General features: G+C 33.4%; 1 protein-coding gene across 8 annotated transcripts in view; it reads left to right on the plus strand.

The window, feature by feature from the left end:
* AKAP9 (A-kinase anchoring protein 9) overlaps positions 1–12,241 on the plus strand; it is a 153,310-nt gene that overhangs the window by 110,427 nt on the left and 30,642 nt on the right. For all 8 annotated transcript variants that reach the window (XM_038556769.1, XM_038556768.1, XM_038556774.1 and 5 more), the window contains 6 exons: positions 12–131; positions 2,976–3,152; positions 3,952–4,056; positions 9,296–9,448; positions 9,808–9,987; positions 10,611–11,684. In XM_038556769.1, coding sequence (XP_038412697.1) covers positions 12–131; positions 2,976–3,152; positions 3,952–4,056; positions 9,296–9,448; positions 9,808–9,987; positions 10,611–11,684 — 1,809 coding nt within the window. The remainder of the gene's footprint in view (positions 1–11; positions 132–2,975; positions 3,153–3,951; positions 4,057–9,295; positions 9,449–9,807; positions 9,988–10,610; positions 11,685–12,241) is intronic.

The raw sequence follows: 12,241 nt of genomic DNA on the forward strand, positions 1-12,241 counted from the left end.
TTAAACTTTAGGAGCAAGCCATTGATAGAGAACATGAGAGAGATGTATTCCAACAGGAAATACAGAAATTAGAACAGCAACTTAAGGTTGTACCTCGATTCCAGCCTATCAATGAACATCAAACTAGAGAGGTAAGAACTTTACTGGTGTTGTCCGCCTTACAGTAGTTTGTATATTGAGTATAAATAAGATGTGTATTGTGAAAAACTTAAAGGAAATTATTCTTATTATATGTAAATCTTCAAAATCAGAAAAGTATAAAAGGTTCTTGAAACTCTGAAAATTGTTTACATTGAAATTTATCTTCTAGTATTGCCCAATTAAATAAACTTTATTTCTCTATTCCCATTCCCAAAAAACTAATCAAAAGAATTATCTGTATTTACTTTTTACTTCCCCATCTTGCATTCTTTTCTCAGTCTCCTGCAGTAAAGTTCCAACCCCTCTATCTAAAGGAGATTTTATATCCTCTGTTTCATTGAAATGATTCTTGTAAAGGTTACCAGCCTGATGTCTTTGTCCAATAATCATCTCTCTGTCTTCATCCTATACAACCATTCAGATGCTTTCATTAAAGCCTTCTTCTTTAAACACTTCCTTCTCTTGGCTTCTGTGACATAACTACTTCATTGGTTTCTTTCTCTGATCTTTGTTTCTCAACCCAAAATAAATGGTGGAGTACCCCAAGACTTAGTCTTGAGCCCCCTTCTTCTTTCCTATTAACACTCTCTTTCAGGTAGTTACATGTAAAGGACTGTGCATTAATCTCCAGCCCTGACATCTCTTTTGAACTCCAGGCTCGAATACTCAGATGCTCACTATATATCTCGATTTAGATGTCTCAAAGTGAACATGCTCAAAAGAGAGTTCTTGATTCCTAACTAGCCCCCACCAGAGAAAGACAAGAATAAAACATGTTCCTTCTTCATTTTAGTAAATATTATACCATCTTCACCTTCCTCATTGCTAAGGTGTAGTATTCATCCTTGATTCCTCTCTTTTTCCCAATTCCCACTTCCACCCCATCAGTGAATCAGGTTGCACTACATCTTATATCTTCCTGTTCTTTCCATTTTCATTCATCTCCTTAAATCCTAGCTGGCACTGTTTGCCTGGATGATTTTGGTAGCCTCCTTACCACTCTTCCTGCTTCTACTTTTTCATCCCAATTGTCTATTTCCTCATATAGAAACATAGAACCCCAAATTTACCAAATGAATACTGCATGAATGAGAGAAGACTTATTGCATAAATTGCTAACGATGGCTTGTAATGGTTACGAAGAAATTCTGCTTGGCATTAAGTTTGAATCATGGCTCTGCCATTTACCAGCTGTATGACAATGGCTAAGTCACTTTTTAAAACTTTCTAAAACTTGTTTACTCACTTCTAAAATAGAAATTGTAATGGAACCCATCACATAGGAGTATTGGCCTGCTACATAGTGAAGACATAAAATTGTTTTCAGAAATAATAATTTTTTTAAAATCTTAATTGTATTTAATTTCTATACAAATAATTGGATTTCATTTCTCTTTAAAGAATTTCAAAGAAGCATAGAATGTCTATAAACTCATTATAGTAAAGTGTTTTCTACATTCTCATTGAAGTAATCTGATATAAAATAGCCTTATCTACTAGAGCAGTAGGAAAGTTATCAATCCCCACAGAGTTTGTAGTTACTGCTCGTATTCCTAGTATATTTTCAGCTTTTGCAAAATAGCTAGATTTGTTGAAACTCAAAAGAATATTTAAGGTCTAAACATTTCAAAAAAAAAAAAAAAGGTCTAAACTTCTTGTCATTTCCTGTTACTCATTTTCATATATTTGAAAACTGTGACCTACCTCATTCAGGAAAGCTTGAACTAACAGGGATATGTATATTAGATTTTTTTCCTGGAACGTTGTGATCCATTTGTTTTGTCTTTACCTTACCAAATCTGATTTCCCAGATTCTGATTTTCTCAAGATCAAAACAATCTAACTATAACAGTATATTGTACTATTTTGCTGCTTTGTTATCTTTTTTCCTTGACTGTACTTCAAATCTTAATCTACCTATTATTGTCAAAAATTTCTCAGTGACTTTGTTACTGTCATCCTTGAACATGTAATTATAAATAAGTTTGCGTTTGTTTTAATGTTTTGAGGGTATCATTTTAGATAATTTCCTTAAAGTATCTCACTGAAGTAAGCTAGAATTCCTTTTTTTCTTACCATCACACTTCTTTTTTTTAGTAAATTTTCTCTCCTTTCTTGATGAGAATGAATTTCATAAACTATCTTATTAATGCTTCCTGAATCCTTCCGTCACAGAGCCATTATCTTGAATGGACCCTACTTATCAGAATTACTTATGGAAGTGTTCAGATTCCTCTCATCATTCCACATTCCCATCTCTATTCTGTGCTGCAGGAATACATAGGCTGAAAAAGCTTTCTGAGTGACCATATTAAACCTTCCTATTTCTGTGGTGTTTAGGACCCCTCAGTATTGTATTTACATATATATATATATATATATCAATTTTAACCATTTGTGGAAAGAAAAGTAGATTCCATGTAAGATTTTTTAAGGTTATTTTATCTCACATAAGAGTGTAAGTCAATAGTTTGCAAATTTGTCACTTCTATTAGATTTTAGTGTGGTTGTAACCAATACAGCTTTTACTTCAACATTATTCAAAAATGTAAGTATCTCAAAAAAATGTAATTATCTGTCCTCATAGCTGGAGAAAGTCTTTGTCTTAAGAGAAACAACTTTTTGTAAAGGGTTGATGAGAACAGTATTATTTTTGTTTTGTTAGTACCACTTTGTTTTGTCAACTTAGAAAACTTCGTTATAGTTGGAGACAATGATTGCTATCCTTGTCAAAAATAAAATTAGCATAAGATCTGAAAATACTTTTTGAAATGAGGATAGATAATTAGCTTGTTGAAATTTTTTTAATTACAATTTACTTATTATATTTCCAGGTTGAACAGTTAACAAATCATCTGAAAGAAAAAACAGACAAGTGCAGTGAGCTTTTGCTCTCTAAAGAGCAGCTTCAGAGGGATATACAAGAACGGAATGAAGAAATCGAGAAATTGGAGTTCAGAGTAAGGGAACTGGAGCAAGCCTTGCTTGTTAGTGCAGACACTTTTCAAAAGGTGTGGCATTTTCTTTATGTTAATTTTATTAAATGTTTTAATGCAGATTACTCTTAGTCACATAAACATCAGTTCCTTTAAATAAAAAATTGTTACTGACTTTTTGTTGTTATTATTACAAAACATAAAGAGACCTTTATGTCTTCAGTGACATTGTAACTATATCTGTTTATTCTTATCTCCAGATGTTATTTGCTACCTTAATCCTGAGACTAACACCTTAGTCCTTTCCTGAGAAAGGAAGATTAGTTAAACCAGAAGAATTAATTATTCTTTTTAACAATGAGTATCCTTTTTTTTTTTTTTACAATGAGTATCCTTTTAACAATTATCCTTTTAACAAGACCTTAGTCCTTTCCTGAGAAAGGAAGATTAGTTTAAACCAGATGAATTAATTATCCTTTTAACAATGGTTGTGACTATGGAATAATAGCCACGTGAAAAAGCAGTGGACACCAGCTGAGGCTTGATGCTCTATCCAGACTAAAAAGGAATGAAGTCTATTCCCATTATAATGTAGAAAGCAAGAATGAATCAAGGAAGAGCAGGAAAGGAAGGTTAGGAAGGGAACAGTTCAAGGGATAGTCTGTTTTATCTGAGGAATGTATTTTAAGAGTGTCAAACATTCCTGTTTGAATTTGTATAAAAATGCACTCAAAAGTGAGTATCTATAAATTTCATTATTCACTCATGTAGAATATCAGCTGCTAATTGGAGAAATGAAATTTCTGTGTCTCTAATTAAAGTGGATAATCAGGATTTAATGCCTAAAGTTTTGAAAACATTCTTATATTTAAAGGTAGAGGACCAAAAACAGTGTGGAGCTGTAGAAGCTAAAGCAGAATTGTCCCTAGAAGTACAGTTGCAGGCTGAGCGCGATGCCATAGACCGAAAGGAAAAAGAGGTAAGGAGTTTATTTCTAATGACAAAATGTAGTTTGAATTTTTTTTTTTTTTAAGATTTTATTTATCTATTCATGAGAGACACAGAGAGAGAGGCAGAGACACAGGCAGGGGGAGAAGCAGGCTCCACGCAAGGAGCCTGATGCGGGACTCCACCCCGGGACCCCAGGATCACGCCCCGGGCCGAAGGCAGGCGCTAAACCGCTGAGCCATCCAGGGATCCCTTGGTTTGAAATATTTTAAACAATTTAAATAAGTCAGCTTGAGAATATCATTTGTACAGAATAGAGTTTAGAGTCTAAAACCAAAGTTTATATGATTTTAACTTGAAGACAATAAAGATTTGGACAAATAAGCTGGTATGAGGAAGAGTTCCAGGCAGAGGGGTCAAATATGAAACCCTGACCCCTGACACAGGATGAAGTTTTAAAGACAAAAAGAAGGGGCGCCTGGGTGGCTGAGTCAGTTGAGTGTCTGCTTTGGGCTCAGATCATGATCATAGGGTCCTGGGATCGAGCCCCACATTGGGCTCTCTGCTCAGTGAAGACTTTGGTTCACCCTTTCCCACTGCTGCACTCCCTGCTTGTGCTTGTGCTTTCTCAAATAAATGAGTAAAATCTTTTTAAAAATAAATTAATTAAATAAAAACAGAGAAGGTAAATACAAATTGAGTGAAGAGGACAGTGGAGAGAGAGTTGTGTTAGAACAAAAGGCATTATCTCTTTTTTCCTGTTTTACCATGGGCTTTGAAGTATTGATACTTTGCAATAGTTCTTTTTTTTTTTTTTTTACTTAAGAAACTTTAAATAATAATACATTTAAAAATAATAAAATAAATAATAAATAACAAAATTTTTTAAAAGTTTCTTGCCCTGGGAAGTTATAGTGCTATTTTACAATATACTAAACATGTTCTTAAAAGATTAACAATAAAGGGGGAAAAAAAAGATTAGCAATAAGGTAATTATATAAATTGTCCCATGTTTTTCTACTCCCTCCCTTCTCAAAAAAAAAAAAAAAAAAGAAAATCCACTTTTAATATAGTATCTAAGACATATTATTCTCTGCATTATCTTAGCTCTATCATTAAAAATACTTAAGGTTTTTTTATATTACACGTTTATTTCCATATAATTTTCTCTGGATACTTAATACATTTTAACAAATATTTATTGAACTTAAACAGTAAATAAATGTTAATAAGTGCTTTGGAAAATATCAGAATGGTTTAGACATAATCTAAAATCCAGCTCAGAACACCTGTGGTTTAGAGGGAGAAAAAAGCCATCTACATAAATGATGAATAGAAATGATCATCTCCATGAGAAGGATTATTTTCTTGCTATCCTATTATAATGACTAATGTTTATCCTAAAAGATTCTTGATTATTTTGCTTTTTTGGTTTTTCCACAACAGACAGAGAACACTTGTTTATCTGTAACCACTTCTGTGTGTTTTGAAAAGCATTAACATTTAAAGTACCTTAGGGAAGTAAAGTAAATTTCTGGTAAAGAAATTGCCCTCTAAAAAGAGAGACAGTCAAAACTGGACCCCAAAACAATGACGATAGTTAATTATGGGTAGTTGATTAAGTTTACTGACTTGATATTTTAATTATCTTCTGAAGTTTATAGAACATTACTGACACTTTAATTTCTCAAAGGAAGTATCCAATAGCTGTCTACCTTTTACTCAGAACCATAGTTGTTCAGAACTACAAAGAGACCGGTCAGCCAGCTTCTGTCTGCCAACTCCCAGAGTTTATAGATAAGATAGAGCCAGACATGTTGAGTAAAGGGTTAAAATGATAGCTCATCCTGGCCTACCTAGTATTTAATAACAGGGACAGGTACTCTGTCAGAACCCACTCATCTGTAACTAAAGACTGAAAGAGAGGAACATAGAATTAAAATATGTATCTTTCAATGAAAACAACTTCTTAAGCATTCTCTCCTGCACTGGGCAGATGTTTTCACATACCTGACAGAGTATAAACTAATATGTCCATATGTGTCATTAGATTTTGAGATTACTTTCTACTACTTTCATAGCCTTAATTTGTGTAAAACTCTTTTTGAGGTTTATGCAGAACAAATAGAGAAGAAACTTTGAAGATAGGAGTTTTAGGATGATAAGGGGAATAATGTGGAGAGAAAGAGTAGGAAGAATTTCTTTAAGAAAAGGATGCCTTGGGCAGCCCTGGTGGCTCAGCGGTTTGGCCCCGCCTTCAGCCCAGGGCCTGATCCTGGAGACCTGGCATTGAGTCCCACGTCAGGCTCCCTGCGAGGAGCCTGCTTCTCCCTCTGCCTGTGTCTCTGCCTCTCTCTGTCTCTCTCTCTGTCTCATGAATAAATAAATAAAATCTTAAAAAAAGAAAAAGATGCCTTCATAGGTTTTAACTCTGTAGAGCTAATGAGATCTAGCTTATAGATGGCAATAATAAATAGTAGTAGTTGGACTTCATAGAGATCTGTGCTAGAAAGTAGTATCTTAAAAGCATTATGTCATTAATCCTTATGTCATTAATCCTGAGAAGAGGCTCTAGTGTTACCTTCATTTTACAGATGAGTAAACTCTTAAAAGGGTAAATAGCTTGTTCGTGGTCACGCAGTAAGTGGTTAAGCAAGAATTACTCCTGGATTTCTCTGATTCTGAAGTCCTGTAATGCTATACTACCAAAAAACTGGGGAATGTTTTGCCTTATTGGTGAGAAGTATTAAAGACTGTCATTCAATACTTATTGAGATCTTAACTCAAGTTGACTACCACTATCCAGTTGTAAAACCAGCAGCAGATTTCAAAGAATCTAATGTTTAACTAAGAAGACATATATACATTTGAAAGAGATAAAAAAGACTTTAAAAGAAAACACAAATAGTTGCAAATTAATATAATCCAGTCTAGATAACATTTGGTAGCTAAATTAAACAAGATTAAAACAAAGAGCCACCATTCTCTTTAAAACCCTAATAATATTCTTGTGGTTTTGGTTGTTGTAGACTCAGTAATAGGATAACCTGGGACTGAAACTGGAGTCTGGCTGAATAGGAGGAAAGAATCCTACAGTGTCATCTTTGGGAATTGAAGTCTCTGTTGTGATGACTCAAGTTCAGCTGCTTAAAACAGAATGTTAGTGCTTTGGACTAGTGCTTCTCAAACTTTAATGTGCATATGAATCCCCTGGGGATCTTGTTAAAAAAGATTTGGATTCATTAGGTCTGGGGTGGGGCTTCAATCTGTGCATCTTCAATCTGGGCACACAATCTGTGCATCTAACATCTTCCTGGATGGTGCCAATTCTGCTGCTCTAGGGATCACACTTTGAATAGCAAGACTTTATTTCAAATTTAGAATTGGACCATAAATTCATGTATCAAGGAAGTAAAACAAAACAAATGAACAAATGAAAAAACAGACTCTTAAATACATGGAACAAACTTGTAGTTTTTCAGAGGGGAGGGTGAAATAGATGAAGAAGATTAATAGATAACCCCCAAAACAAATAGCATTTGAGGTAGAACATCATTTTGAACTTAAATGTCTACATACATATTAAAATAATACCTTTTTATCAAAAGTAGTTGTGGAAGATAGGGATAGGTATAAATACTACTGTATTAGATAACTTTGAAGAAGATAATAATCACCACAGTTTTCAGCAAACCAACCTGTTAATTATATATGAACAACTACTAAATGTATTTAAGGTGTGTTTATTGAGTTGAATACCAGTGTACAGAAAACAATTTAAGTATAAGTCTTGGACATTAGTTATTAGAAGCAGGATAAATGATAGTTAAGAATGTAAGGCTCTAGGGGTGCCTGGGTGGCTCAGTCGGTTAAATGTGTGACTCTTGGTTTAGGCTCAGGTCATAATCTCAAGGTCACAGGATCAAGCCCTATGTCAAGCTCCTTGCTTAGTGGGATACTGCTGGAGATTTTCTCTCTTCTCTGCCCTTCCCCACCAGTCACTCACTCACTCTCTCTCAAATAAATAATAAATATGTAAGTCTCCACAGGTAAAATCTCACCAATACTAGCCTTGTGACCTCAGACAAGGTACTTTGTTCTTAGTGACTCCCTCCTCATCTCTGAAATGGGGATAATCCAACTAAAGATCTCATAAGGTTGTTACAGAGTTTTAAAAAAATAATACATGTAAAGCACCTTATACAGTATCTAGTAATAAATTATCTATAAGTGAGGCTTTTATTACTAGTATCAGTACTATTTCTCTTAAGGAAATATTAGGCTAAATGATTTTGAAGGGCTTTGCATTGCTAGTGCTAAGATAGGATTCTGATTACATGTCTGAGTGTAAGCAGAATATGGTTCTTTTCAAGTTCTAAGGCAATAAATGATTTGTAGGCTGCTCTCTCAGCCAGCTGCCACTGAGTAATGTTGTTCCTGCATTTTAGGTTGCTTTTAATGCAGCAATTTTGATCATCAGATAAATACATATTTGGAAATTCATTCATTAAGTATTTATTAAGCAGCTACAAAGCATTGAGCTAAATGACTATTCCTTAATCAAACTCAACTTTTAAAATATAATAACTAGGTCTTGAAACTTGTCCTTATATAATAGTCTCTGTATAACCATTACAGAGTAATTGCTTATCATTAACAGTAATCTGTGCTTAGAAAACTAAATTTCTATTGTCCTACACATAGGAGCTCTCTAATTTTCTCCTAAAATAGTATTAATAGCTTACTATTAAGTTTCTACCTAAGGATCTCATGGTCTTCGTGTATACCTCTGCTTTCTTCTGCTTAAACAAGACAGATGCACCCAAACCTTTCATTAAGCATTAGTATGGACTAATTTGAGCTAGTCTCACTTGGTAGCTGACCAATTGACTTAATTCTGCAGCTTTCTTGGACCTTTTGGTAACAACTAAATTTAACATGAAATAAAATTTCAAATGTGGACTCTTTCCCTTCCTCCCCTGACTTTTTTCTGCTTTATCAGAATATTTTAGGTAAGAAATGGCTCCCTGTATCCTTCCTCTGAAGATCTTCCCTTTGCTTTGAGTAGGATGACTTAAAGGTGATCAGTTTGAAAATACCTAGAAACCACACGGTTATACCTGGCTTAGAGAAACCCCTTTATTCTCATGGCTTATATGTTTTAAGCAGATACATTTTATACAGCTACTTATAGTACTTTTCATTCTCTCTTGACAGACATTGTATAAACAGGTATTTTTTTTCTTTCTTTATGATAATTTTGGTATCAGATTACAAACTTAGAAGAACAGTTAGAGCAGTTTAGAGAGGAACTGGAAAATAAGAATGAAGAAGTTCAGCAACTACATATGCAATTAGAAATACAGAAAAAGGAATCTACTACCCGCCTCCAAGAACTGGAACAAGAAAACAAATTATTTAAGGTAATTAATTAAGAAAAACTTTGCCTGTAAATAATTTATAATTTTTGTCTTATCTTTGTATCAAGTATTTGCTGAATCCAGCTACTAAATAATACTTAACAGAGGAACATTAACTGCAAATGGGTTTGCGTGGAATTTATTTTCAACCCAACATAAACATTTGAATTCATCATGAATGAAGAATTTTTGAGAACTTTTATCAAAATATTTTAAGAATTATTGACTTAAATGGCTGTATGATAATCCAATTTTGTATACATTTTGGGCATTTTATCTTTTGTAACACTTAACTGAAAGAATATTCAGAAAATTACATATAATAATAATCTGTCCAACTGGATTGTTATTTTTATCCCTAGGATGAAATGGAGAAACTGGGGTATGCCATAAAGGAATCGGATGCTATCCCTACTCAGGACCAACATGTGTTATTTGGAAAATTTGCTCAAATAATGCAGGAAAAAGAAATAGAAATTGACCGATTAAATGAGCAAATTGCAAAACTTCAGTATCAACTTAAAATTACAACAGATAATAAGGTACACTAGTTTAAAATTACTCCATGAAATAGAGCTAGAATTTTAAAGGCCAAATGGTTATTTTTCAGCTTCTCTTTGAATATAAAACTGAATAAACCTTAATTCTCTTTTACCCATTAATTTGAATTTATTAAGGCACATTGGCTTAATAAGCTATGTGTATTTTTTGTCCTCTCCTAATATTATGTCACAGATTTTTGTTGTTTTCCAGAGAGAGTCCCTGGCGACTCAGATTTCATCATATCATTCTAACCAAATCTACTAAAAATCATTCTATTCAATACGAATTAAATCAGATAGTACCATCTGCTGTAGCCCTTTTTTATTTTAATACTTCATTCTTTTCAGTTAGAGTTTGTTGACTATTTTATTTCTAGGAAATCAGCTACTAATGTGTAAATCACTTTCTATTTAACAGAATTTTCTGAACAAAGTTTGACAAAAGGTCCTTGTTTGATATGATGGTGACTATTGGTCTATATTGAAATTAGTCTTACATGTCTGAGAGGTATATTATTTGTGTGTATGAGATCAGCACTTTCAGATCCTGCCCTTAAAATAAAAAATAAAATTCCCAAAATATAAGTACATATTTATGTCTGTTACTTTGTTTTCTTTAACAGGTTATTGAAGAAAAAAATGAACTGATAAGGGATCTTGAAACCCAGATAGAATGTTTAATGAGTGATCAAGAACGTGTTAAGAAGAATAGAGAAGAAGAAATTGAGCAGCTCAATGAAGTAATTGAAAAACTTCAACAGGAACTGGCAAATATTGAACAGAAGACATCAGTGGATGCTAATTCTTTCCCAGAAGAAGCAGATAGTTTAAAACATCAATTGGATATGGTAATAGCTGAAAAACTGGCTTTGGAACAGCAAGTAGAAACCACTAATGAAGAAATGGCCTTTACAAAAAATGTACTTGAAGAAACCAATTTAAAAATGAACCAGCTAACACAAGAATTATGCAGCTTAAAGAGAGAACGTGAAAATATGGAAAAAATCCGAAGTGTACCGGAGAAAAGCGTTAACATGGCTATGGATGATCTGAGCAAAATCCACCCTGAACTGGAAGTAGTCCTTGCTGAGAATGCTCTTAAACCCCTAGAAAATCAGACTTACTTCACATCTTTTGAAGAAAACACCAAAGGTTCCATAAGTAGTTTGGAAACAAAGGTGCTACAACTTGAGGGCACTGTGAGTGAAAAGGACATAGAACTCACTCAGTGCTACAAGCAAATAAAGGATATGCAAGAGCAAGGCCAATCTGAAACAGAAATGCTTAAAAGGAAGATTGTAAACCTACAGAATATACTTGAAGAAAAAGTTGCTGCTGCTCTTGTGAGTCAAGTCCAACTTGAAGCAGTTAAGGAATATGCAAAATTCTGTCAAGATGAACAAGCAGTTTCATCAGAACTTGAAAGAACAAATGTACAGAATTTAAATCAAGTAACAGACAATGAGATGGAGTCAAACGTATTAGCATTAACCTTGAGAATATCAGAATTAGAAAGCCAGGTGGTTGAAATGCAGACTAGTTTGATTTTAGAAAAAGAACGGGTAGAAATTGTGGAGAAAAATGCTTTGGAAAAAGAAAAGAAGCTACTAGAACTACAGAGACTATTGGAGGAGGAGAAAAAACAGGGAAATAAAGAAAGGAAAAGAAGCCCTGAAGGAGATTTTGAAATTCTCAAGGTTAGGTTGTTTTTTATTTTTTTCACTTAAATTCCATAAAGAATTCTCTTTTTTCTTTGTTCCTTAAGCTGATTGCTAATTTATTAAATTAAATATGTATTCTTTACATCTAGCAATTCATATATAGGGGCTTTTTATAAAAATATTACTTTTCTGTGCAGTCCATATTATCACTAAAGTAATGAATACAAACTCTATTTTGTGGGCTTCAAATCATGTTATTTATTTCACTAGCATACTCATTAGAGCAGTCAGAAGAAAGTTAGAGATGTTAAGTGTTGCAAATGTCCTTTGGAACTTATGTGGGTTTTTTTCCTGTTCCATCTAAGATTCATGCTATTTGATCATTCCTTTTAAGTAATGGAAAATATCAAAATATATTAGCGTTCTTCTGAAGTGACATATCAATGATAAGTCATTAGGTTTTGTAGATTTTATGCCTGATAATAGGTTCTTCCCTTTCTTAGAAGTAATTTGTATTTCTCCTTTGTAAGTCTACTTTTGTAAAGATCTGAAATGGCATTTATTTCTTAGCACAAGACAGAAATAGAAGGACT

The sequence above is a fragment of the Canis lupus genome, chromosome 14 (genome assembly GCF_011100685.1).
Source record: "Canis lupus familiaris isolate Mischka breed German Shepherd chromosome 14, alternate assembly UU_Cfam_GSD_1.0, whole genome shotgun sequence".
Classification (NCBI taxonomy): domain Eukaryota; kingdom Metazoa; phylum Chordata; class Mammalia; order Carnivora; family Canidae; genus Canis; species Canis lupus.